This window comes from Stenella coeruleoalba, assembly GCF_951394435.1.
Source record: "Stenella coeruleoalba genome assembly, chromosome: 9".
Lineage (NCBI taxonomy): Eukaryota > Metazoa > Chordata > Mammalia > Artiodactyla > Delphinidae > Stenella > Stenella coeruleoalba.
The window spans coordinates 104,512,292-104,539,950 of NC_137155.1; the positions used below are offsets into that span (position 1 = coordinate 104,512,292).

A 27,659-nucleotide genomic window follows, 5' to 3' on the forward strand; every position below is an offset into this window, starting at 1 on the left:
AAATATGGCACGTGAAGAGTTCCTAGCCTTAAATAACAAGACTATGCAGAAAGAAACCAAGCAGAAAAATACAAAAAATACTTTGTATGTGGACAAAGGTCACGCACAGGAAATCCATACAGAGAATTCCAATCCCTACATATGTGTACTTGTAAACTTTTAATCTCACTTGTAATCTAAAACAGTGAAGTAACCATTTTTCATAATGAATGGACAATTATTTTTAATGACAATATTAACGCTGGTAAGAACGTGGTGACCCAGGTGTCTGTCCGTGGTCTCACCGTGTCTGATTTCTCAGGGCTGTTCTCTCTGGAAGTGCTCTTTCCCTGACGACAGTCTGGCCTTTCCGCCGTACTTGCTGACTGTCTAGACTATGTAAAGAGTTGTTCCTGCTCCGTCTGCCCAATTCTCCTATCCCTCTGCCCTCTGGCCTCCTCAGTGGAGGTCAGGGCTGTCTGGGACAGTGCACTCCACTCAGGTACATCTTCCCAGGAGGGAAGGAGCGGCGGGCGGTGCTGACATGCCCAGATGGCATTGAAAGACCAGCGTGACGAGTCTGAACTCACCCAGATGAAAATGGAAATTCAGGACAGCTTGACTTTGGTTTTTGTGTTTTGTTTTTACAGAACAGACTACAGTGGCACACTCTCCTTGTTAAAGCTCAGTATACCAGCAAGAAAGACCAGCTGCGACCCTCAAGAAACTCACGGTCTGGCCAGTGAGAGCCGCCACGGTGAACGTGCTTTCACGTTCGGTGCGTTTAATCCTGCAGGACCTGGTGGCCCAGCTGCTTCCTCGGACAGCACGGGCAGGAAGGCAGACGGCTGACGTTTCTGTCACTGAGATTATTTTAACTGAGGCTACGGACAGAGAAAACTCACTGTCTGAGGGAAGAGCGGACTTCCAAGCGAAGCCTGGGGGGAAGGTTGTCTCCCTGCCGTATAAACGCCGGCTCGGGGTCGAGGCGGCCCGCGCCCGGCGCTCTGTCTGTGGGCCGAGTCCTCAGCTGCCGGGGTCTGTGTCCCCCCGCACGAGTGGGCAAGGCGTCTGCACCTCCGCACGTGTGCAGAGAGGACGAGATGGAATGTAACCAGCTCACACGGGCTGCCGTGCTTGGGGAACGGCACGCCTTTCACGGTTTAATTTGCTTTTTGTACTGAAGTGGACATAAATTCTTACTGGGAAGTGAGAATTACTGACTCCTCTGCTTTCCACCAAGGCTCTGAAGATGCAGAGCTTCCGAGGGTCTCAGGAAGGCGGGGAGGACCTTGGGGCACATCTGCTGGTGAGGACGGCCCCTTGTGGGCGGGTCGCTCCTACAACCTTACCGGGGCAGGGCCAGCAGCCCGTGGGGGGAGTCCCTGCTGCTCCGTCACACACGTTCCAGCCTCCTGGAACGTCTACACAGAAAGACAGGGCCCTTTGCCGCGTGAAACAAGGAAAAGGGCTGCCGGCGAAGCGCCGTAAACCGAGCCCACTTTACCTGGCTGCGCCGGAGGCCTCTGGGCGTCGCGGGGAGGTCTGGGGAAGGCTGGCGAGCTCCCGCGCCATCACGTGCTGGGTGTAGCCATCCTGCCACGTGAGACCTGCGGGGAGAGTTGCAGGAACTGCGTTAACGACATGGAAGTCGAGCCAGAGCTCCCGTTTCCGTCCCTGAGTAACCGCTGCTGTTCCAGGTGTTCTCCCACAATGTCATCCATCGGGCAAGGTCCCGCTCACTGCAGTTTATTACGAGATCTTCTCCTTACAGAAATTCCAGCCCTCTGCGGCCCCTCCGCCTGAAATGCGGTGGGTGCTTTGCTGTATGCAGGGGCCGGCTGCTGCAGGGCGGGGGCGCGCGCCGCCGTTGGAAGAGAGGCTCCAAGTCAAAGATGCAAACTCTTCTACCTGGAAAGGTCTGGTCACAGCAAAGACGTTCCTAACCCAGAAGCCGCCCAGTGGCCGCCACTCAGCGCCACTCTGCCTCCACGCCCTGGCGACTTGCTCCTCGCGACCCCGCCCTGCTTGAGAGCCACGCGTTTGAAGTGAAATAAGGGCTATTGTTACTGTGAAAGCAATTATCACGGGGCTCAATGTACTGTATCCGGGAGCCAATTACATTATATTTATACTCAAATGTTATGACAAAGAGCTTTATAACAAGGGCGAAGTAGTCATGAAGGCAAAATCCATGTGATTACGCATTAATCACACGCACTGCAGATCACATGATAATTATGCTCAGAATTAGCAAATAACCCCTAAGAATAATTATTATGCAATTTGTACGTTTTAGATCTTATGGTAACACTTTAGCACTTAGAACTACCCCATGCAATTATCCGTAATTATCTAATCACTAAATATCATGTAATTACAGAGATATATTTTTATGCCTTGTACGAAAACACATTACCAAAATCTTCACATCAGGACCGCTGTGCTTGTTTGTGTGTGTGTGTGTGAGTGTGGTACCAGAAGGTCCAGAACTCGCTGAGAACACATATTCTGGGTGGAATGAAAAGCACGGCTCTTACACATAAGCTGCCTTCATGAACACACTGGAATATGTTTTCAAATGCAAATCTAACTTTTTTTAAAATTTACAAGCGGCAAGATTCAAGCAGTTGGAATAGTTCTGAATCTCAGAAGGTTCGATGGCATTATCCAAAGTGGGAGCTGTGGGGAAGTTCGCCCCCCCCCCCCCCCGCCACTCCATCCACAGCAACCAGCAAGCGGCTCAGTTTGCGACGTGACGTTTCGAGAGCGGGCCGTGCAGGGAGACCCGGCCCCACTGGCACCGCTACCCTAACTTCAGGACTCAATGTGCTTAATAAGCAAGTTTGTTCCATCTGCCAACAGCAACTAGAAAACGCCCCACGTGAAATGTGTTTGTGCGGCTATTATCGGTCCATTCCCAGGAGTATTCACAATGGGAAGCACATCTGCAACAGTAGCATAACATCTAGCACTGCTGGCTCAGAAAACGGGCGTGGTTTAACCACACCATTCCCTAAGGGACGGCCTTCACGTCAACATCCACCAGGAAACAGAAAAAATCACGAGCGCAAAAAGAACTTTCTGTGAAAAAGAATCATTTTTACAATTTAAATAACAGGACTTCAGTAATATTTTCATCTAAAGAGCACAGAAGTCTAAGCTGTGCCAACTCTGAGGCCTGTGAGGAGGCCTCAGCTGCAACAGGTGCACCTGATCGAGGTGGTCTGTACGGGCCGTGGGGGGAACCTGAGCCCCAGCCCAGATCTCTCAGCTTTCCTGGGAGCAGGCAGGAACTGGGCACTTGGATAGAAAAACAAGGAATGTGTAGGTCCGGGAGCCTAGACGTCCTCCCTGAAGTTCTCTCCAAGGCCAGTCAGAGGAGGTAAAGCCCTGGGGAGAGAGGGTCCGGGCCTGGAAGACGAGAAGACACTGTTCCCACCAGGTACAGCCAATCCCTGGAAACTATGCGTGTGGAAGGCTGTGCAGTGTGGAAAGAAGACTGGCTCGGGACCCAGGGACCCAAGAAACAGGTGCTGGGCCCCCTGGGGTTCCCTTGGGCTGTGATCTCAGACTTGGAACTGAACCAGCCACCGACGCTGGTGCCAATGAGGCCCAGCTGCAGTTACCTCTCTCCAGTTGGAGGGCCCGGGGAGAGGTGACTCAGCACGTTGCAGACAGTACAGCTCCACTCCCACCAAACAGCGCAAAGGCCGACAGGGAGCCTGGGCGTCCTCCCCTGTGAGGCCAGAGTGACTCTGCCAGCGTCATCAGAGCAGCCACGTGGGGAGGGGGACTTCCCTCCCCACTGCGTGGTAACCACCCCCTGGTGTGCCAGTGGAGACCGTGTGGGGAGTTCAGACTCCCACCTACCTGCTGCCCAGCAGCGAGGACAAGAATCCTCCCTCAGGTGCCAGCAGAGACCTGGTGGGGAACCTGGGCTTCGACCTCCATTGCCAGTAACAGAGCCCCTACCCCAGCAGAGCAGAGCCAGAAAAAGCCAGTTAAAACACAAGTTTAAATGAGATCCGGAGACTCACAACATAATACAAAAATGCCCAGGTTTCAACAGAAAACCACTCTTACCAAAACCAAGTAAACCTCAAACTGAAGGAAAAAAGAGTCAGCACACACCAAACCTGAGATGTCAGCCTTATCTCACAAAGACTATAAGGCAGCCGTGACAGAAACACTTAAGTGAACATTCGTGAGCTGGAGACAAATGAAACAACGGGAAAAGCCTCAATAAAGACACAAATATTAAAAAAAAAGTGAAAATGTTATAATTTAAAAATACAATAACCAAAATAAACAGCTCACTGCACGCACTTAATAGAAGGATGGAGGGGACAGAGAGAAGAATCAGTGACCTGGAAGAGAGAACAACAGAAATCACCCAATTTCAACAATACAGAGAAGATAGTCTGAAAAAAAAAAGGGACAGAGCCTCTGGGTTGTGGGGCTATAACAAAAGATCTAACTTTCATGTCATCAGAATCCCAGAAGGAGAGGAGAAAGAAAGCAGGGCTGAAAAGGTACTCAAAAAAATGATGGCTGAAAATTTCTCAGTTTTGGCAAGAGACATAAACCTAAAGATTCCAGAAGCTGAGCACCCCAAATGCAATAAACCCAAACCTCCTCCAAGGCACATGATAACTGTACTTCTTAAGACCATATGCAAAGAGGAAAATGTTAACAGTAGCCAGAGAAATGACACCTTACCTATGAGGGGAACATAATTCAAATGACAGAGGATTTCTCGTCAGAAACCACAGAGGCCACGTGAAAGTTCTGAAAGAAAAAGCTGTCAATCCAGAATCCTGAAAGTCTACCAATCCGGACACCTCGTGAAAACACTGTTCAGGAATGACAGGGAAATGAAGACATCCTCAGATAAATGCAAATGAGAGCATACTTTGCCAGCAGACCTATCCCAAAAGAATTGCTATATGAACTTCTCTAAATAGAAAGGTGATGATAGAAGAAACTTGGAACACCAAGATGGAAAAAGAGCATGAAAAGTAAAGGTGTGAGTAAATACGATAAGCTTTCCTTCTTCGGAGCTTTCTAAATTATGTTTGACAGTTGAAGCAAACATGATAACACTGTCTGATGTGCTTCTAAATATACGTAGAGGAAATATTTAAAATAATTATAATAAACGGGGAAAACCATAAAAGGAGGTAAGGTTTCTATACCCCACTCAAAATGGTAAAATGATAACACCAGTAAACTGCGATAGTTTTATATATAATGTATGTACTATCTATACCAGCTACTAAAAAGGCTATCAAGAGATACACTCAAAAACAATACAGATGAATCAAAATGCATTTGTAAAAAACGGTGAACATAACCTAAAGGAATGCAGGAAAAAGAATACAGACAAAAAAATAGAATAGAACAAAAAGATATAATAGGAGTTTAAGTCTTAACAAATCAATAATTACATTAAATATAAATGGGCTAAATATACCAATGAAGACAAACATCGACTGAGTGGATTAAAAATGCATGACCCAACCATATGCTGTTTATAAGAAACTCACTCCAGCTTTCAAGTTGAAGTAAAAGGATAAAAAAAGATATATCATTAATTAAAGACAAGTAGCGGTGGTTATCATAATAGCAGATAAATTAGTATTCATAACAAAGAAAATTACCAGGGACAGGACATAACATAACGATAAAAGGGTAAATCTGCCAAGAAGATATAGCAATCCTAAATATGTACACACCAAGCAACAGGGCTGCAAATGTGAGAAGCAGAAACTGACAGAAGTTTCTACATTGCCATCATCCCAATTACCCTCCTAAACATGTGCGTCTTCACCCAATTAAAGTGGACCATATCCTGGAACATAAATAAAACTCAGCAACATGAAAAGGGTCAAAATCATTCAGAGTATGTTCTCCAATCACAGTGGAGTCAAACTAGAAATCAGTAACATAAATATAACAAGAAAAGTCTCCAAACACTTGGAACTTAAACAGCACTTCTAAACAAGCCACAGGTCAAAGAGAATCCAAGGGAAAAAAATACATTGAACTGAGTGAAAATGAAAATACAGCATATCAAAATTTGTGGGGCACAGTTAAAGCTGCACTGAGTGAAACTTTTAGCACTAAATACTTACATTAGAAAAAGTCTCAAATCAATCATCTAAATTCCCACATGAAGAAGCTAGGAAAAGGAGAGCAAAATAAACCCAAGGCAACTAGAAGGAAGGAAATAATAAAGAGCAGAAATCAACAAAATTGAAATTTAAAAAATAGAGAAATCAGTGAAAACAAAAGCTGCTTTCCTGAAAAGATCAGTAAAATTGGCAAACCTCTAGCAAGACTGACAATGAAAAAGCGAGACCAGTCACAAATGATCAATAACAGCAACGAAACAGGGGACATCAGTACAGACCCTGCAGACCTCATAAGGGAACAAACAAGTGTACACACATAAACATAGCACCTTAGACGAAATGGACCCATTCCTCGAAAAACACAAACTACTACAACTCATCCAATATGAAAATAGATAATTTGATAACCCTATAACCATTATGAAAATTGAATTCATAATTTAAAACCTCCCAAAAAGATATTTCCAGACCCAGATGGTTTCACTGGATAATTCTACCAAACATTTAAGGAAGAATTAATATGAATGAAAAGGAGGAAATAGTTTCCAATTAATTTTATGTAGCTAATATTAACCTGATACCAAAAGCAGACAAAGACAATACCAAAAAAAGAGAAAAAGAACCTACATACCAATATCCCTCATGAATACTGACATAAAAATCCATACCATAATATTAGCATATAAAATCCAGCAATATATAAAAATAATTGTACACGATGGGGTTTATTCCAGGGATGCAAGACTGGTTTAATCCAAAATAAATCAATTAATTCAACACCTTTTCATGATGGATATTCTCACAAATATAGAAATTGAGAGGAACTTCATCAACTTGGCGATGAACGTCTACACAAGCCTTACAGCGAACATCATACTTAATGGTGAGAAGCTAGAAGCTTTCCCACTACAATCAGGAAAAAGGCAAGGATGTCCTCTTGCACCACTTTCACTCAACAGAGCCAAAAGTTCTCAATAGTGCAAGAGGGCAATATAAGGAAATAAAAGTCATGCAGGTGAAAAAGGAAGAAATAAAACTGTACCTATTTCCAGATGACATTAATTTTCCACATGGAAAATTCCAATGAATCTACAAAAACCTCCTAGAATAAATTATTTTTCTGTATTAGCTATGAGCACACTGAAACTAAAACATTGTTTACAGTCACTCACAAAGTAAAATATTTAGGTGTAAGTCTAACAAAACATGTGCACTGAAAACTACACAATGTTGATGAAAGAAATCAAAGATCTAAATAAACGATAGACATAATGTGCTCATGGACTGGAAATCGCAGCATAATAATGATGTAAACTCTCCCCAAATTGATATACAAGTTTAACACAATTCCTATCAGAATCCCAGAAAAATTCTTTGTAGATACAGACAAGAGATTTACGTGGAACAGCAAAGGAACTAGAGAACTTAAAACAATTTGGAAAAAGAAGAATGAAGCAGGAGGAATGATTCTACCTAATAATTCTATACCTATAGTCTTATTAATAGGCACAGTAGTCAAGGCCGTGTAGCACTGGTGGGAGGAGACTCAGATCAACAGAACAAAACAGGGAACCCAGAAACAGACCCACACAGATTTTTGACAAAAGTGCAAAAGGAACTTAATGGTCGAAAAATTGCCTTTTCAACAAATAGTGCTGGAGCAACGGAGCATCCAGAGGCCAGAACAGGAGCCTTGACACAGGTCTCATGGTTCACACGAAAAGTAGCCAAAACGGGTCACGGATATAAATGCAAAACATAAAACAACAACAATCTTAGGGGACTAGAAAGATGAAAACCTCTAGAGCCTGAGGCTAAGCAGTAAGTTCCTAGACTTGACACCAGACACCGTCCATAAAAAGGAAAACTGATCAACTAGATCCCGTCAAAATTAAAAACTTCTGCTCTGTGAAAGGTCCTATTAAGAGGAGGAAAAGACAGAGTGGGAGAAAATAATTCAAACTACACATCCAACAAGGGACTCTACTATCTGGAGTTTACAGAGCACTGAGAATTAAACATTAAAAAATCCAATTATAAAGTGGACAAAAGCCATGAGGAGACATTTCACCGAAGAGGATGTGCGGATGGCAAATAAGCACACAAAAGGCTGTTCCACATCATTGGCCGTCAGGCAGACGGAAGTTAAACACAGTGAGACATCACTGCACACCTCTCAGAAGGACTGAAATGAAACGTCGCGGCAACGCCAAATTCTGCCGAGGGTCTGGGGAAACTGGGCCACTGTTACATTTCTAGTGGGACTGAAAACTGGTACAGCCACTCTGGAAAGAAGTCTGGCAGAGTTTCTCAAACACGAAACACGCACATCATACAACCGAGCGATTGGACCCCTGGCCACTGATTCCAGAGAAACGAAGACTTAATGTTCACACAGAAACTTGCAAACAAATGCTTATCGCGGTTTCATTTATAATACCCCAAACGGGAAAGAGCCCAGATGCCGTCCAGTGAGTGAGGGTTAAACAAACAGGTCCATCCACACCACGGACCAGTACTCAGCAGCAAAAATGACGCAGGGAGTAAAAGGGAGGGACTACAGACACAGCCACAACCTGGATGAACCTCCAGAAAATTCTGCCGAGTGGAAAAACCAATCCAAAAAGGTTACGGTGTGCTAGGGCAGGGCTTGACACGGTTGGCGAGGGCGCGAGTCCAGCGAGGGGGCAGAGGCGGGGGGAGGGTGGTGTGAGGCCACAGGAGGCCCTGGACGCCACACGAGGAAGGGCTGGCGTTTTCTGTATGCAGTACGGAGCCTTAAAAACGTTCTGAGTAGGACAAAAATAAACAACTCTGTCTTAGAAATATGATAAAATAACAACATGAAAAAGTTTTTAATTTTAAAACAATAAAAATATCTACCCATAAGCCAGGCACTCTTCTAAGTACTTCCTGTTTTTATCCTAATGATTTGTGAATAATGAGTTAAAGATAGTAGAGAGAAGGAAAAAAGCATTGGGTAAGAGGTGTAAAAATTGTCTATTTTGGGCTTCCCTGGTGGCACAGTGGTTGAGAACCTGCCTGCCAATGCAGGGGACGCGGGTTCGAGCCCTGGTCTGGGAAGATCCCACGTGCCGCAGAGCAACTAGGCCCGTGAGCCACAACTACTGAGCCTGCGCGTCTGGAGCCTGTGCTCCGCAACAAGAGAGGCCGCGATAGTGAGAGGCCTGCGCACCGCAATGAAGAGTGGCCCCCACTCGCCGCAACGAGAGAAAGCCCGCACACAGAAACGAAGACCCAACACAGCAAAAATAAATAAATAAACAAAAATTGTCTATTTCAAGAGACTATGAGGTTGGGCTCGCAAGGACTGATGGTGCAGGTGGTCTGAGCTGCAGTAAAGGGGCAGGTGAGGTCAAAGGCTGGCAGCTGCACCACTAGGCACAAAAAATCTTGAAGGAGGAGGACGGACCTTATGGGGGGGACCTCACAAGGAGAGGGGACCTCACAGAGGAGAGAGAGGGGACCTCACAGGGGAGGGGGGACCTCACAGGGGAAAGGGGACCACACAGGGGAGGGGGGACCTCACAGGGGAAAGGGGACCTCATAGGGGAGGGGGGACCTTACAGAGGAGAGGGGACCTCACAGGGGAGAGGGGACCTCACAGAGGAGAGAGAGGGGACCTCACAGAGGAGAGAGACGGGACCTCACAGGGGAGGGGGGACCTCACAGAGGAGAGAGAGGGGCCCTCACAGGGGAGGGGGGACCTCAGAGCGGAGGGGGGAGGTCACAGAGGGTGGCCCTCAGCGGCAAGCAGGTTTTGGGGGGACAGCAGCGCTGGCAGGATCTAGGCTCATGGGAAGACATGGTGGTAGGCACCTGGAGTCACCCCTTGGCAGGAGCTGCCTGTCCTTGGAGAGGAGCACAGCGCTCCGAACCTGCAGCAAGGAGTGACCTGGGGATGTCATGGAGGATGACCCCAGGTAGAAAGGGGCGTCTTCTCGACAAGAAACGTAAGGTTGACCATAGGCGTCAGCCAGTTCTCCTTTATGAGGAGAGTCCAGACTCACAGTGTATCCCTGAGGCTGCGGGTGTGAGCCTGGTCCGGAGACCGGGGAGCTCCAGGTCAGAGGCAACAGAGTTAAGCCCCTGAGCGGGTTTAACTCAGGTTTTCATAGTTGTGGAAGATCCAGGCACTGCAGTAAGCAGTAAGTCAGGCTGGAACCTGCACATCCGGGACTTTCACAGATGGTACCATATGGTCAAGATAATTCTCTCTGCCTCTTTGAAAAATGTTTGCAGAGACAATTTACAAGCCATACAAGAAATCAGTCTTGTTATTATATATTCACACTTCATTTTCACATTGAAAACTGTGATAATCAACTTATTTATTGAGTTGGTTGTAAATAACTTATTCATCCCACCCGGTAGCAAATAACTTTCCACCTGAAGGTTCCCAGGAGTCAGGGAAGCAGCCTGCCTGCCTTTCCCTGGCCAAGCATACCCTATTCATCAATTTAAAAGAAAGTGGAGACTTCCCCGGTGGCTCAGTGGTTAAGAATCCGCCTGCCAATGCAGGGGACAAGGGTTCGATCCCCGGGAAGATCTCCCATGCCGCAGAGCAACTGAGCCCGTGTGCCATAACTACTGAGCCCGTGCGCCACAACTACTGAGCCCGCGTGCCTAGAGCCCATGCTCTGCAGCAAGAGAAGCCACCGCAGTAAGAAGCCTGCGCACCACAATGAGAGTAGCCCCTGCTCGCTGCAACTAGAGAAAGCCCGTGCACAGCAACGAAGACCCAGTGCAGCCAAAAATAAATAAATAAATTTAAAAATTAAAATATTTTTAAAAAACAGAAAGTGGGTTTATCTGGCAGCAAAAGCAGAGCACGGCAGGACTCAGGCAGGGCAAGGAGTTACCCCAAGGGTCTGCTCGGCCCACCTGCCCACTGCAAATGCGTTTTTCCTTCCCTGGCTCACCGTCCCTCTCAACCCGACATGAGTCCGAGCAGGAGTCCTGTTTGCTGGAAACTACCTTATTCCAGAGCTCAGGTTTCTGACTCATTGCTCTGTGACTCCCTTTCCCCCATTCACTAATGGGAACTTCCTCCCTACTGTACTGCAAGTCCCCCAGGAGGGGGCCAGCTGGGGCCTTTCCCCCGGGACACGAGCTCCACTGGCCCAGCAGCAGCCTTAGCATTCCAGCGAGTGACTTAGCAGCGAGAGGGCCTCTACCGCAGGCCTTGAGTAACAAAGGACCCTGGAAGAGGCCACAAATCAGGGACCCAGTGACATGGGATGTGAGACAGAGGCGGGGCAGTGCTGTGACAGCAGGTGCAGACCCCACGCAGCATCTGTCCACGGGTCACCCGATGCTGAGCCCAGGCCGCGTCACGCCCCTCCTGGAAGAGGCTGCAGGCGCTCGTGGGCCCAGAGACCCCTGTGAGGCCACCACCTCCTCTGCCGTCAGTCACAAAGCAGTAGGTCCTCCGTGCCTTCCCCGGATATCAGGAAACTTCACAAGGGGGAGTGTGTCGGCCTCACAGGGCTTGCAGACCACACCGGCCAGACAAGAGTGCGCAAGTCTGCTTTACTGGAGTGACACAGAAACACGGTTGCAGCCACGACCCTCACAATGAGCCCTGGAGCCTGGTTCTCCTCTCCCTCCCATCTCCCCTCCCCTCCTCCCTCCCCTCTCTCCCCTCCCTCCTCTCTCCCTTCCCTTCCCCTCCTCCCTCTTCCCCTCCCATCTTCCCTCCCCTCCCTCCTCTCTCCCCTCCCCTCCCATCCCCCTCCCTCCTCCCCTCCTCCATCCCTTCCTAAGGCTGATGCTTTGTTTCGCTCCTTGCAACACCTGCGCCCTGGCCATCATCCCGTCAGGAATGTGCGGGGCACAGGTGAGCGCTCTCGCCCATTTTCACTACTGGCGGGTCAACACGGGGGCCTGACTATCCCCGGCGCTGCTCCACAGTCCCCAGCCACCACCCTCATCTCACCGCAGACTTCCATTTCCAGAATAAGGACACGTCAAATGATGTCTGAGTCACTTCACACGGCTCTCCTAGCTACTGCCTGGGCGGGTGCACAAAGTGAGACTCGTGTTGCCACCGCTGGACAGGGCAGAGACGAAGCGCAGTCACCACCCAGCGAGACGACAGCAGGCCCCGAGTCTCCCTCGGCCGCCTGGTGACGCAGCCTCGCTAACCACGGGCACCTGCTCGCGCGAAGAGGGCGCAGTGGCAACGTGGAGCTGGAGAGTCTGACCCGACAAGCAGGCCATCTGCAGTCACCAGGGAAGGACAGGGTCCCCACGGCCAGAGCTACACGTTCCATGCAAGAGGGAAAAACACCAGCGGGAAGTTCAGCGAGCCAGGCGGGTTCCCGTGCCCCTTCAGTGGGACTCAGAGCGTTCGTCTCAGGCCTGCGACCCTGGTGGACGCAGAGGAAACCGGGTTAGGGTAACTCCACTTCTCCCCTGTTAACAGGCCCAGTGAAATGACTGGGGAATATATGAGAAAAAGGGGGAGGCACAAGGACATAAATCCAGCAAATTGGTCTTTTAAACAAGTATGAGAAGGGAGGTAGAGAGAGCAAGGAACCGTATTCAGAGCTATTAAATAAAAACCCCAAACACAGCCATACCAGAAAGGCCGGTGTGATTAAAGGCTGCATCTCCTTCAAACTCCGCACTTACCAGAGCCTATTACTCTGTTGAAGACCCATTCAGCGAGGAACCACATTTTTCTAACAGCAAATGAGAAAAACCCCATTAAACGACTGAGATAAAGTCCTATTCTCAACCATTCATGAACGGAGCAGGGAGTGAGTGCAGGCTGCGTTGACAGCCTGGTGGAGGGCCCCGTGCAAGTCCAGGAACTCTTAGGATGTCACCGCCAAAGCAACAGACCCCAAGCACATCTGTGGTGCTGGCCCCCACAGTCTCACGCAGGCACCCTCGGGCTAGAGCCCCCGCAACAGTGGTCTCTGTGCTGAGGACCGGCAAGCACGCAGGTCCACCTTCACAATGGAGACCTCACGGTTTTCCAGCTCATGGGATCTTATCAGTTCTTTCCAGCACCAGGCTGGGCTTGGCAACTTCAGAGCAGACTGTTGATGGACTCCGCCTTTTATTTCCAATCTTTCACTGCCCTCGACACAGACTTCAAAGTACAAGTCACCCCAGCCACACTCACCATAATGACACTGTTTCCTGAAATTCTTACCCCTCTGGTCTGGGTCCACCGGGGAAGGATTCTACCGGAATCTTGTGATTGATTTTAAATTCACATTCTATGGCCCACAGTTCCCCTGATGAGAAATCACAGCTTCAGGGCCCCTCAAGTGCTTACTGAGTAGGAAAATATTTCGGAACATTTTTTAAAGTCAAGGAGATGATACAGCTTCAACGTTCCTAAAAATGCACGTGGACCTGCGAGAAAAGGGGCCTGCAAGGCTCCAGCGGGATCTGCAATCTCTCAGACACAAGATGTGTCTCACACAGGAGACCAGATTTCCACTAAGCTGCTTGTCTTGTCGCTTTTGCTGTGGAGGATTAAGCACTACTGAGTGCTAAGTACCTGCTCAGCAGCTGTCTCCACTGAGGACTAAGTACTACTGGGTACTAAGAGGCCTAAATACGGCCGGGGACTAAGTTCCTCCTCACAGCATCCACTGGGTCCTGACCCTGCCTCTCAGATGGCACCTGTCACTGCCCGCCCTCCCTCCTTCCCTTCTCCCGCCGCGGCCCACGTCCCCCTCTGACCATGGCTGCAGCACCCGGCCCTGGGCAGACAGCAAGTGGCCTCCTTCCCAGGGACCCGCACGGTGGTTCCTGCTCAGTCAGGAGGGCAAGTCGAGGCCCCATCCAAAGGGCATCTCAAGTTCAGACAAACATTTCTGGTCCCGTCCGGCGTGGCATCCTCCCTGGGACTTGGAAGAACTCCCATAAGGGCTTTTATTTCTTAACTCAGAAGTGCAGAAAATGAAACTACATTTCAAAATGATGCTTTAGGGCAGGGGGTAGCACGAAAGTACCTCAAAGTAGAAACAAATGAAAAGTGAGAAAGTCCAGGCACTGAACTGAAGCAGAGGCTGAAAATTTCCCACAAACGTGCCTTGCTTACAAGTGCCAAACAGGAGACAGAAAGAGACGTGGAACATTCAGACACTGTGTTGTCTGATGTGCGTATGAGTGTGTGAGTGTGCGTGTGCATGCACGTGAGAGTGTGGGTGTGTGCTTGCATGTGTGTGCGTGTGCGTTTTAACAGGAACTGAACTTTCTCTGAGCCCGTGTGTGGCCGATGTAACAAATGTGTCGTGGGTGCTGAGGGGGGGAGAAGGGGAGGGGGAGGGGGGGAGGGGAGGGGAGGGGAGGGGGAGGGGAGGGGAGGGGAGGGGAGGGGGAGGGGAGGGGAGGGGAGGGGAGGGGAGGGGAGGAAGAGGGGGAGGAAGCCCCACCACCCTCAGTCTGCCTGTTCCAGGCAGTGACGTCACCCATTCAGGCGACCGGGTTCCTCACATGTAAGAGGACCGGCCCAAGTTTGCCTCAAGCGTTAAAGCAGACAAAATGTTTCATTTACACCTGGAATGCTGCTGTCCTGTAACCCGGGTATCCATGGAGACGTGTAATGTGGGAGGGGAGAACCCATGTGACCGGAAGTCACCTTTCAAAAGAGGCCAGGAGAGCCCCACATGCCAGCTGTTCCCACGCATCCTGGGGGGCCCAGGCGAGGAGGAGCTCGGGCGCCTGCCGCACGAGAAGCCTCCCGGTGGGCTCACTGTTTCGGAATGAGCCCGGTTAACGGACTGAGCGCTGTGGCCCGTGGCCTTGACTGATTAGCTGGTCAGAGAGCCGCGCCCCGCCTCACCTGCGTGGCCGCAGAGAGGCTTCAGCCGAGCAGATGCCTCGAAGCAGAACAGAGGCTCCTCAGCAGGACCCGCGGATACGAATGGAACTCCGCACGTCCAAATTCAGGGCGGTGGGACCGGCTCACACACCCTCGGTGCTGTTCTCCCAGGCTTGGACAGGATCCATATGGCTGCTGGCAGGACTCACGAGCCGGCACAGGAAGCAGTGGGCACAGCACGCACGGCGGCCCTAATGCTCAGTCCTCGTTACCATCCACCTTGCGCCACGAGCACCCTCAGGGTAGGCGCCTGCCTGACCGCCCCCCCCCCCCAGGGGGGAAAGCCTCTCGGAGGAAACATGATTTCCAGCTACATCGAGGCACAAACCGACAAGGGTGGCAGCAGCGAGATTTTCTGAGACGCCTTCTCCACCTGTGGGCATAAATACTGCATGATGCTACCTCCAGTGATGACACAAGACCGTGTGACATCAGGACACATTAAAAATGGATAATCCGGGCTAGGCTGCAGCCACAGATTGATGGATTTATTTATTAGACTTACTTAAAATACACATTTCTCCTAGCCTCTGGGTACAGGTAGCAAAATATAAATAGCCCACAAAAATTAAAGTCGGCACTTAAAGGGGGAAAGGGCGCCAGCGTGTGGAAACGACAGTGCAAACCCGTGGGGGGGGGGGGTCTCCTGATGACCCGGAGGCAGGTTCCTTGAGGGGAGCGATGAAGGGAAATACAAGGTGCATGGGCTGCGGGCTTGTGTCCCTCAGAATCCATGAGCCGAAGCCCAGCCCCCAGGGGATGTTCCTGGGAGGAGGTGAGGCTTGGATGTAGTCTTGAGGGTGGAGCCCCCCTGGTGGGATCAGTGCCCTCAGAAGAGGAGGAAAAGACTCTCGCTCCCTCTCGGCCCTGAGAGGTCGCCTGCAAAACAGAATCAGCGCCCTCACTACCAGACAGGCATCTGCAGCACCCTGACCTTGGCCTTCTGGCCCGCAGATGCTGAGCAGTGAACGCCTGCTCTGTCAGCCCAGCCTGGGCTTCTACCCAGAGCCAGAGCAGAATGAGACAGAAGGTGTTCAATAAACAAGGAAGCCTCTGCTCCCCACCCTCACCTCTGCCCTGCTTACCACGGGCAAAGGGGACTGGCGTCCCCCAGCCAACCCCCTCGAGGGACGCAAGCCCTGCCCCCAGCCCGAGGCAGGGGCTCTGGGGAGGCGGCCGGCAGAGCCGTGGCATCGCATAATGGGACGGATCGGGGTGTGGTCACAGCTGAGCACCGAAATCGAGAAGGGCTAGGCAGTTAATCCAGTGAGGTCGAGTGTTGGACAGAAAACAGCACGAGCTCCCTGAAGGACGTGAGCAATGGGCAGACCCAGTCCGGGGCCTCCGCCTGCCCTCGACTCCATGCCTCCCACAGCGCCAGCCACAGATGAGGTGGCTTAGACGCTGGGCAAACAGACCTGCTTCCCAGATGGACGCCATTCATTCAGGGCGGTCTGCTCCTTCTTGCCTGAATTGAGGCCTGCCGGGTAGGAGCCAGTTTGATCCAGAATTCCTTACTTCCCACTCACGAGCCAAGAACCAGAGACAAAGGGGAAGGCACGACTCCCTTGAGTGGGAATTCACTGTGCAGAGCAAATCAAACCAGAACTATTCTACCTTTTATTTCCAAGCGCTTTAAACATGTATCGTGCGCTAACACTGGGAGACTTTAAATAAAATAAACGCGTGCATCTCTGCTCCCATTAAACTGACCGGATCGTGCAGACCCACCTCGGCCGTGTCACTGTCTGGGTGACCCAGACCTGGACGTGCGTAGCTGAAGCTGCCCAGGCCGAGCGAGCAACCAGAGCGGGGCCTGGTCATCAGTCATCAGCGAGTAGTTAAGTTAGTTAGTTGTTAGTCCATTCCTGTCACAGGACCCTCTTTTAGAAAGGAGAAAGGGATGCGCCGAACGCAAGCCTCCTAGCCCCGTTCTTGGCAGGTCCCCATGATTACGGTCACGTGTGTTCCTTCTACAAAGAACCCTGCACAGAACCGGACACGGTGCCCCCCGCCCCGGCCAGCACAGGACAGCCTGCCTGCTGACTCTGCTGCTGCCCTTGGTGGCTGCTGGGTCCACAGCTGGGATCTGGGACTTCTCCGAACAAAGGCGCCCAGTGTTAAAAATGCTCCAGAAAGAGGCAGACATTGAGAAAACGGCTCAAAGAAGGGTGGACCGACTCTTGAAACGACACTGCAGAGGTTCACACACCTCCTGGGCGACGGCGAACAGCCCCAGCGAGTACCTAGCTGGACACTAAGCGCCACAGCTGTCTTCAGAGGAGCACAGACCTTCTGCTTCCCGGAGATGCAGATGGCCTTTGACCCCACATTGACGGAGAGGGTGTGGGCTTAACTCCCCACGGGACAGGGGGCAACGTCAGTCACCTTTGCTCCTGGAAAACCAAGTACTTCAACTTCCTTGAGCCCTGAAATTTATTACATAGACAAACCTGCTTTATCTAGCAAAACAGACCTGAAAACTAATAAGAAATACAAATCGTAGAGTTACAGGGAAACATCTGAGATGTGGGCTCATCCCAGGAAACAACTGAAAAGGGGATAAAATTAAGGCTCCGGCTGTTTCCTCGGCATCCCCTCCACACCGGCCTCCCAGCCTCTCCTCCTGTGGGGCTCCTGTCCATGCCTGACACCCAGTGTGGCGGAACGCCCAGGCCCTCCCAACTAGGAGCCCACGCAGGCCTGCTAGGACACGCATACGTGCACACGTGCATGGACACAGACGCAGGCGTATGCTTCTTTAAAAGAACCCGCTCAAGGCTATGGTTTCCCCACCAAAAGAACACCAATAATGGGGTTTCACCCGAGCATATTTGGGAGAAATACTGGGGCCTCTCTGACCCTTCTCGCAAGCGTCCCGCAGGTCACACCACAAAAGAAACACACACACACAGACCTGCCCTGTTTGAATGTGTTCACCCCGAAGGGCCAAGCTCCTAGAGAAAAAGAGGGTTCACGCCCAGGGCAGCCTCGAGAGGACGCCCCCGGACCTCAGGGCAGGGAGGTCCTCTTCCTTATCGGGATCACGTCAGTTGTCACCGTGAGGAGCTGGCAACGAGGCGAAGCCGCCCGCACCGCGCAGGGCAGCGGAGGAGAGCGCGCACCGGGGCTCGGGCGCCGGCCGGCTGCGTGTGGGCGCGCGCCCCTCCCTGCCTGGACGTCCAGCCGGTCCTCCCAGCGGCTCCGGGCCTGCTCTGCCCCCGCCCCTGGTCTGCGTGTGGCTGTGCGCCCCTGCCATCGGACAGTTCTCAGCGTCACCGCCTCACGTCACCCACTGGAACACGACGGGTTGGAACAGTTGCTGCAGCACCCTTCTGACGAGTCTCAACTTTGGACGCTGCAGCCACGGCCCCCAGCGAGTCGGCGGTGATGTTTCATCTCATCCAAGGGCCCTGGTCCCTGTGGGACGCAGCATCCGACGCTCTCGGGGAGGAGCGGAGGGTGGGCTGGCAAGGGGGTGGGGCTGCCTGGGGCGCCCTGCAGGAGAAGAGGAGGGGCTGCGCTGCGGAGCCCCAGCCACGGCCCCCACAACCAGCCTTCAAGGACCTTCCACTCAGCAGGCGCCGATCCAACCCGCGCCGTGGTCCCAGGTGCCCGGCGCCGCCTCGGCGAGCCCGCGCCAAGCCCTCCCTGCCCTCGTGAGAGCCACAACTGCCGGAGGCTGCGTCCTCCCTCCCTGACGGCACGTCTACCGCGCTGCCTGGCTAGGTACACGGCCAAGCTCCAGCCGGGGGCCCGGGTAGCGGGAGCCCTCTTGCTCGAATGGGCGGCACCCCTAACCCTTTAGAATAAGCCGTGCTGAGCCCCTCCTGCTCAGGATGCCCTGGAGGGTCCGCTCTACGCGGAGAAACGCAGACCTCACACCTCCTTCGGGAAGGCCTGGCGGAGCCCAGGCTGGGACCTGGACCCTGACCCCGTCGCGCACAGCAGATCCGAAGTCCCGGGAGTCTGTGGGCAGGAGATCAAGGCGAATCAGAGGCGGTGTAAGCAGGAAAAGATGGGCCCTCCTTCCAGAGCAGAGCACAGTGGCACAAGCAGGTCCACACACGGCTGCCCCCCACGGCCCAGCCTTCAGGGGAAGGAGGCTCCCTGGGGTCTACCCTGGACGCGGGGTCAGAACAAGAGATACTTCGGATGGGACTAAAGGAAGTGTGTGGGTTAGACAGTCAGAGGGTAAGTCGGGGGAGAGGGGGACCTAGCGCAGGGCTGCCTGCCACCTTCGGGGGGTAGCAGGAGGGAAGGGGGCCTAGCCGGCCTCTTGAGGCCCTGAGTGTGCGGTCGCGAGGCGCGAGGCCGCGAGCGGGAGGGACGGGAAGCGTGCGCGCAGGGCGGGAGCTGCACCGCCGCGGGAACGTCCGCCGTCCTAGACACCTGGCTTGTCTCCGGCTCCTGTACCACAACAGTGCTGAGCAACCCACACAACTGCAAGGATGCGCGCAGGTCGCTTCCCACGGCGAGGACGCCGGTGCAAACGGTACCTGAACTCGTAACTGAAGAGAGAATGACAACTTTTCCTCCCAGCAAGTTGTACCGATTTAAATCCCCATCAACTCTGTATGGGAGTTCCTTTTTCCACACCTCTCCCTGGCACTGGGCACCACCAAAGGTCTCATTTCTTGTCGATCTTAGAGTGAGGAATTCGGTCCCTTTGTTTTTGCCTGTTTCTCTGATTACGAGTGAGGCTGAGTTCACACACCTGCAGCTGGCGCACATCCCCTGTTCCCGTGAGCCGCCTGCTCACAGCCTGGGCCACTTCTCAGTCGCTTGTTTCTGCTCTTCACGCCCATTTGCAGGAGACGTCAAGTACATGAGAGGTTAGCTCTTGTCAGTCCCACGTGTCTCGCAACTTTTCTTATGATATTTTTCCATTCAACTTTTTTGAAGCTTTATATAGTCAATTTATCACTCTTTCCATTTATGGCTTCTTAGATTTGCATCACAATTAAAAAGGGCTCCCACAACATAAATCAAGTTCGCCCATGCTTTCTTCTACAACTTTTTTGTATTACTTTCATTTAAATTATTGATGCGTTTGGAATTTATTTTTGCCAAAAGAAATAAGAACTCAAACGTACTTTTCTCCCCAATTAGAACACAGTTTATTGAACAATTTGTCTTCTTCCTATTGATTTAAAAATCTACCTTTATTAGACTGAAATTCCATACGTATTTTAGTCTATTTCTGGACTCTCCTTTGTTTTTCTAATAAGCTATGAAGCATGATGCTTAACTTGAAAACCTTCAATATTTATCTATATTCTGGAATAGCTCACATAACACTGAAATTATCCATTTCTTCAAGATTTGAAATAATTCACCTCTGAAACCAACTAGCCGGTTACTTCATGGGTGGTGGGTGGGGCTGGGTGTAGAACTGATCTCTCTCCCAGTACCAGCAGTCTGTTTAGGTAGCCCTCACCTTCTGTGATCAGATTTAATAACTTTTCTTTTAAAAGAATTTATTCCATTCAGATTTTGAGTGTATTTGTATGCTTTTGCAAGGTGCTCCCGTTCTCTGTTTTAATGACTGGTCTTTTTTGCATCTGGCTCTGTGGCTTTGTGTCTGTCATCGCTGTTTTTCCTTGATTAGCTTTTGCACGTTTACTTTCTTGTTCTCCTTTTCTCCCAGATAGCTGGCACTTGACGTTATTTGTCGATTTTACTGACTTTCCATATTTAATCCATTAATTTCTGCTTCATCTTCGTCTTTGTTTACTTCTTATGCTTTCCTGAGTGTGTCTTGTTCTTCTTCTCACTTCTTGACCAAACGCTTCACTCATTTCCCCCACCCTTTCTGTTTCAGACATCGTGGGGACACCATGCATGGCCAACCCGGGCCATCCCTTACTAATCCTGTCAAGGCTAGAAGAGCTGACCACATGCCTGGGGGTCGGTGGTGACCAGTTCTGACCACTGAAAAAGACGGGAGTCCAGCCAGGGAGGGTGTGCTGGGCTGGGGTGGAAATTATTTCATTTGCTGTAAAAGGAAAGAGCCACTCAAGGAAAATTCCTTTCATGTCTGGTCCTCCCTCTTTCATTACAGATATGGTGCCTGGAATGCAGGAGACATTTGGGGTCATTAGGTAACAAGGACAGGGGTGAGAAGGTTGAGAAAGAATGTGCTGAGAACTCTGGAGCACAGACAAGGAATCTAGGTCTGAGCCAGTATCACGGACCAGTTAACAGACGTCTACTTCCAACTTCCTTGTGTGGAGAGATCAGAACTACCTGTATTGCTCAACCCACTGTTGGATTTCCTTCCTTTGGCTAGAAGCACTCCTGCCTGTAATGTGGGTGGTAAGGGCTATGGCTTTTCCTCTGAGTGCTGCTTTAGCCATACCCCCCCAGTGCTGAATGTAATGCGTTTTTTATTCTTTGCCACCTAAGAGTCATTTATGGGGAAGTTCTTCCTTTCCAGGTGGAGCACTAACCTACTTCAGGAAACCAGCCATTTGCTGAGAGACCCCGCGTACAATTTGTCTTCAAGTAGGCTTATCAAGCTACTTGATTCTTTCTCACTTGCTGTTCCTGGTGCAGCTCTGCTGAATGTCCTGCCTGGCATCTTCTCCACTCTCTCTGCCTTAGCACCTTTTCCCAAACCCAGCCAAGCCTCAGACTCTTCCAGAAACGCCAGCCAGCAGCTTCCCCACCTGTGGCCCAGCATCTCCCCTGCAGCCCCTCCTCTACGTGCAGGCTGGTGAGGAATCCGGCAGGGAGGTTGCCCACGGGGACCCTCTTCTCTGTGGGCCTCCCTCCTGCTCCAGTCCTCACAGATGACTTTTCTTTTTCCTGTTGTTGGCATGGATTGGATTTCTATTGGTTGCTGCAGAAATGTGAATCTGTGCATTCAGCGTCCTTCTGCTCTGCACCCCTGCATCTCCACCCAAAGGGACACCCTGGGTAGCAGCTCAGGTAAGACTCTCCTGCACGCATTTCCGGGAGGATGAGGAGTGACCCTGAGCGGGCCCACTTCTGTGGGATCACCGGGCTTCTCGAGGACTGCCCACACCTGTGGTTTTCTGACTCTTACTTGTCTGTTTCTGCTGCTTGTTGTTCATATTGTTAAGCTGTGGGGAAACACCTGGAGATGTGGTTTCACGTGACCCCCTAAACCAGGAGCCATGGCCGTGAGAGTTCTCCCATGAGCGGGCACTGGGGTGCACGCAGCGCTGACTGGTGGGTGGACAGCACCCTGTTGGACGTCCCGGTCCCATGAGGAGACGCTGTGGAGGCGGTGACGCCAACGAAACAGCTCTAACGTGGAGTGAAGGAGGCACAGGCGGGACAGGAGACCCAGTGGGGCCCGCGGCCCAGGGGGCCTCCAGGCAGCCCCCTGCAGAGCCAGGCCTGGAAGCACACACGCTGCTCTGACAGGCCCCTTGATGCCTCTTCTCTCTGATGCTGGATATTCCATCCAGACGGAAGCCGCTCGCAAACCCCAGTCTGGTAGGAGCAGAACCTGTGGAGACTTCTGGGAGCAGAAGGTGCTCGGGCAGAGGCTGTGAGAGCATGAACACATGACAGCTGGCGTCTGCACAGCAAGGGCGGCAGCTGAGGTGCGTGCGAGCAGGCGGGAAGGCAGCGCAGGACACGGGTGTCCTCTGGTCCCTCAGTGGCTCCTGCAGCCCCCACTGCACTACGGGAAAGGGCAGTGAGGTCCCAATGCCCCTCAGTCCCTGGGATGAACCTACATGGACCACTGCGACGGCCGCCTAAGTATGTCCTCACCAACGGCTGGAACGTCTCGCTCGGAAGCTGGAGAAGAGTGTTTCTACCGCCCCGACCGCTGTGCGGCACAAACACTTCCACGCCTGGCACGGAAGAGCCCAGGGGGGCGGGGTGACTCCTCTCTGTGGACCCCACCCCTCCCACTCTGGGATGAGGGTAAGGCGCCCCTTCAGCCTCTGCCAGGGAGCGGACACAACTGTGTGTGCATGTGTGTGCATGCATGCGCACGTGTGCATCCGTGTGTGCTGGCGTGTTTGTGTGCACATTTGCATGTGTGCGCGTGTGCGGGTACATGTGCATGTTTGCATGTGTGTGCATGGGTGGGGCATTCGAGTCTGAAAACGGGAACAGAGTGCCTATGCCTGATGGCCAAGACGCCGGTCTGTCCATCCGTGGGGCTTGGAGGCTCACACCTGTGCAGCCACCAGACATTCTAAACCCAGCAGAGCTGAGGAAATCACCGACGTGAGAACCCCGGAGCCAGGATGCTGCCACGGGCTGCCTGCCTGCATCCACCGCAGGCCTGACAAAAGGTTTCATATCAGTGCCCGCAAGGCTGCCTTCTCAGCACTGCTCACACTTTATTAAATAATCCCACGGAGAAATAAGGCTTTATACACAAAACTCTGCTTTATAAATAATTTGCCCGTAATATATCGTGATGCACACATTCCTGAATCATGGTTTAAGCAGCCATGAGCCCAGCTGGATATGACTTTTTCTAAAGGCCCAGGGAAATCATCTATTTGGATAGAGCCCAGAAGGGCTAGAAAATCCAAAGTGTGTGCTCCCACAACCTCCAAAACAAAACAGCCGCAGCACTGTATCCTGTCGCCGTTCAAACTGTCAGGATAAGGTTAAAATCCCTGCCCGCGGAGCAATACTCAGCACCTGCACCGAAGAGCGATGCCGGCAGGTGCAGGTGCGGCTTCCTCCTCCTAAACTCTGAGAAGGAAAAGCAGGCTGGGGAAACCCACAGGCTAAAACGTTAGAGGCGGCTTGTCAGCAGGCCGGGCAGGGAACAGCGAGGCCAAGAACGCGGCTCAGCCTCACGTGAGCCACGGGCAGACAGCGGAGCCGAGGCAGCAGCTCCGGGGTCAGCTCAGCAGCCCAGCACCCGCGGCGTGAGAGCAGGAGTCGGTCCTCTGAGCAGCTTCATTCCAACGGGGACCTGGGCGTCTAACCCAGGGAGCCACCAGCCCCACCTGGACGGCTCACATTTCTGTAAGTGGCAGAGACAGTGGCCCGGAGAGAAGGACAAGCAGGCTCTTCCCCGACGGCGCAGAAGACGCAGCGCAAGGGGGAAGCTGTGCCGGCCGGCAGCTCCCTCACCCCATCCCCGGGTGGCTGAGGCCGGAGCAGAACAGCCGGCAGCTCCCTCACCCCAGTCCCGGGTGGGCGAGGCCGGAGCAGAACAGCCGGCAGCTCCCTCACCCCAGCTCCGGGTGGCTGAGGCTGGAGCAGAAGAGGTGGCCCAGGAAGGCGCGGGGCACAAGGGAACCCCCAGGATTGAGGTAAACGTCGCCCAGAAGAGAGTGACAGCATGTGGACTCGAGAGACGCTCGTTCCCTGCGCCCACCACGTGGCCCCTGCAGGAGACCGGGCACATTCCAGGAGTACTGGGCCAAGGCCGAGGGGCATGGGGCATGGGGTGCGGGGGCAGTGAGGCAGGGGCAGCAGCTCTCAGCTGGGAGCTCAGGACCCCAGCAGCCTTGCCTGAGCGGAAGGCCGAGGTGGGAAAGACGGGCCCCTAGACACCGGCCACCCCCGCAGATGCAGGCGCCGGCACCCAGGCAGACGAGGACACACGGACACCTTTCAGATGCGACCTCCAGGCTGTGCAGACGTGTTCAGGAAACGGGTCTGCTGCATTTTGAATATCCCGGTGGGTTTCCCACAATTTCAGGACAAGCCAATTCTGCGTGTAGCGCTCAGGACTTCTGGGGCACGCACGGCCTCAAACCCCAAACCGCACCGCGGTTCACATCCTGCCCTGGGAGTCCCGGGCCCCCTGCTCTCAGGCCAGCAGCACCAAGGGCCCCAGGGCCTCAGAGCCCGAGACCTGCTGCCTGACGGAGGAGGGGCCATCTCCTCAGGCCCAGCGGCTGAAGTGACTGCCCCAGGGCGCCCTGGGCTCTCCACACATGGCACACACCCTCTTGCCAGGACCCTGCCATCCAGCTCGGTGCCTCTCCCTGCACCATGTCCGGTCACACTGATTCCACAGACATTCTCGAGGACCGCTGACCCAACGGCAATGTTTTCCCAGCACATGCTGTGCCTGTTCACTCGACTAACGGTGACCTGCAGCCCACTGACCAGCTGACCGGTGCTGGCTTTCCCTCCCTAGAGTCAGACCAGGTCTGGCCTCCCCACTTACCCTCCGACATTCGCATCTTGCACCCTGGGAAGGGCGACGTGGGAGGAGGCCGGAGGCCCAGGCGTGACTCGCTCCTACGTTCCGAGCCTCCTGACATCGCTGGCCCTGGTCAATAAGTGCATCCTGTGCAGAGTCAGTGCTCATCTGCTCAGAGGCGACAGCTGCCTCCCATTCTGGGAATAAAACCACCCAACTCAGCAGAGGAATTAAACACGGGCACGGAAATCCAGACTTGCAGAGTTACCTGTGGGCGCTGCTGACCCTCGTGTGTGAAGTCGCGTCCTACTAGAAGTGTGTTTACTTGTTGGGCTCTTACTGCACGCAGCGCACTGCAGCCTCCACCGCCTGGCGTTGGACACTCATAATTCTCAGGGCACACGGCCTCTCTGGCCCTGCTCACAGCAGGAAGGCTGCCCAGCAGGTCCTGTGCAGAGACTTCGGCAGGCAAGGGCAGCAGGAGCGGTGATTTCAGGGGCTACTGCAACAGTCCAGGCCAGAGAGGCCGCCTCTGGATGGACACCTGACACGGTTCCAGATCCCCTTGTCAGGACGGGAGAACAGGAGGGGTGGGGGCCAGGGGCTTCTCCCCAGGACCCCTTTCCTCACCAGAGCTCCAACCCATTTTTCAGCTGGGTGCTGCAAACTCCCGAACTCTAAAGGTGGGCTTATGCTCTGTGCCTTCCGGTAGAAAGCCCTGGAACGGTGCCCAGCACACCCTCTCCACAGCGTGACCGCCACCCAGCCAGTGTCATGTCCACGCCAGGGCCCCGTCCACTCTGGGCACTTCCCTCAAAATCTTGGGAGGTGCTTCAGGTCCCAAACTTTGCTTCTTTCCTCCTGCTTCTCCCTGTGTGTAGACGGCCCCTGCTTCACCCTCTCACGTGCGGGTCAGACAAGACACCGTCTCCCTCCACGTGCCTCCTTGCAAGCCTCGGGCTCTCTGCTCTGCGTGCCCCGGCCCGGGGGTCACTTTCCTATGCGCTCAGCGTAGCCCTCCAGCATGGAGCCTGTTCCTGACCATGGGGGCTGTGCTGTGGTGACTCCTCAGAGGCTGGCGGGCAGTGGTCTCAGCTGAAACCCCAGCGGCCTCGGTTCCACACCCACACTGGCTATTCTGCTGGGGACCCTCCAGGCGGCGCCGAGGCAGGCGCCGAGCACTGTTCTCCTGCTGTGGCTTAGGCTTCCCAGCCTCTGGGCGGCCTGCTGTCCGCATGGCGTCGCCCCGGCACACGTGGCCCTGGCCAGGTGGTGGCACAGGCGGCCGGGAAAGCCGTACCCGCTTGCGGCGGAAGCCACGAGCACTGGTGGACGGAAGGAACGAGAAGGTGGGCGGTGGTCCAGACACCTCTCCAAAGGGCCTCGGCCTGAGCACCAGCTCCTCCCCGAACCGCGGTCCTGCCAAGGCCTCTGCACTGAGGCACACGTCTCCTTGGCTGCCAGGTGGCCCCGGGGCAGGAAGGGCAGAGGCAGCGCTCCCTCCCGGGGGAAGCGTTCAGCAGAGGAAGGAAGCCCTCTCCCCAAGCTGGGGTGCACCTTCAGAGCCTGAGCGAGCTGGGTTCCCCCCTCCTCTCTTTGGGGGGTGGGAGGGATACACGTGTCCCAAACCCAGCACTATTCACCTGGGAACAGTCCTGAAGGAAGACAGAGTGGGACGCTCACCCCCTGTTGCCCATCACCACGGTCACTGCCAGCGGCCGAGCCTGGGCTCCACAAAGACGGATGCAGGGGCCACATGCAGGCCGCGCTCACCTCCTGCCTGGCTCCCCAACATTCCTGGGGGAAGGTGAGTGGGACAACTGCGGGGCCTGCTGGAATCAGACAGACGGGACAAGGAAGAGGGAGGAGCCAGGACATTCTGTCAGGTCCAAAGCCGCCCTGGGGACGCGGGGCGCAGAGCTGGTGCGTGCGGGGCCACGGGCACCTTCCTGGCTCCGTGACACGTGGCAGAAGGAAGCCACGTGTGAGAAGGGCTGTAGGCAGCGCCTGACTCTGTGCAATTAAGGGGAGGCGTGGGGAAGGCACCTCACAGACTTGGCCGCTGGAGCAAGACTGCACTTGCAATTAGAGTGGAGGTGAAGCTCTGTCATCTCTGAAGGCTGAATTCACAGTCAGTTCAATCACTCAAAGGACCATCGTCAAATGACACCATCACAAAATGGGCTTCAGGGACTTCCCTGGCGGTCCACTGGTTAAGAGGCCATGCTTCCAAGGCAAGGGGTGCGGGTCCGATCCCTGGCTGGGGAGGTAAGATCCCACCTGCTGCGTGGTGCGGCCAGAAAGAAAAAAATCATTAAAAAAAAAAAGAGATGGAGTTCAATTATGCCAGATTTTTAAAATTCTCATCCATTGGCCAAACGAAAGGGAAGAAATAGGCTCCAATTGTCATGACGAGTGGTGGCATTCTTTAAACGGCTGTTAATCAGGGTGCTGACAGGGAGCCGCTGCCGGGGGACCTGCCCTTCGGACTCCAGTGGGCCGCGCCCAGCCTGCTCCCCTCTGCATCGGACACGTGCAGCTTTTTTCCACTTCCTTTGCTGCTAAAGGG

General features: G+C 53.1%; 1 protein-coding gene across 4 annotated transcripts in view; it reads right to left on the minus strand.

The window, feature by feature from the left end:
* Positions 1-27,659, minus strand: part of PTPRN2 (protein tyrosine phosphatase receptor type N2) — a 697,620-nt gene that overhangs the window by 457,667 nt on the left and 212,294 nt on the right. For all 4 annotated transcript variants that reach the window (XM_079932273.1, XM_079932275.1, XM_079932274.1 and 1 more), the window contains exon 4: positions 1,487-1,589. In XM_079932273.1, coding sequence (XP_079788399.1) covers positions 1,487-1,589 — 103 coding nt within the window. The remainder of the gene's footprint in view (positions 1-1,486; positions 1,590-27,659) is intronic.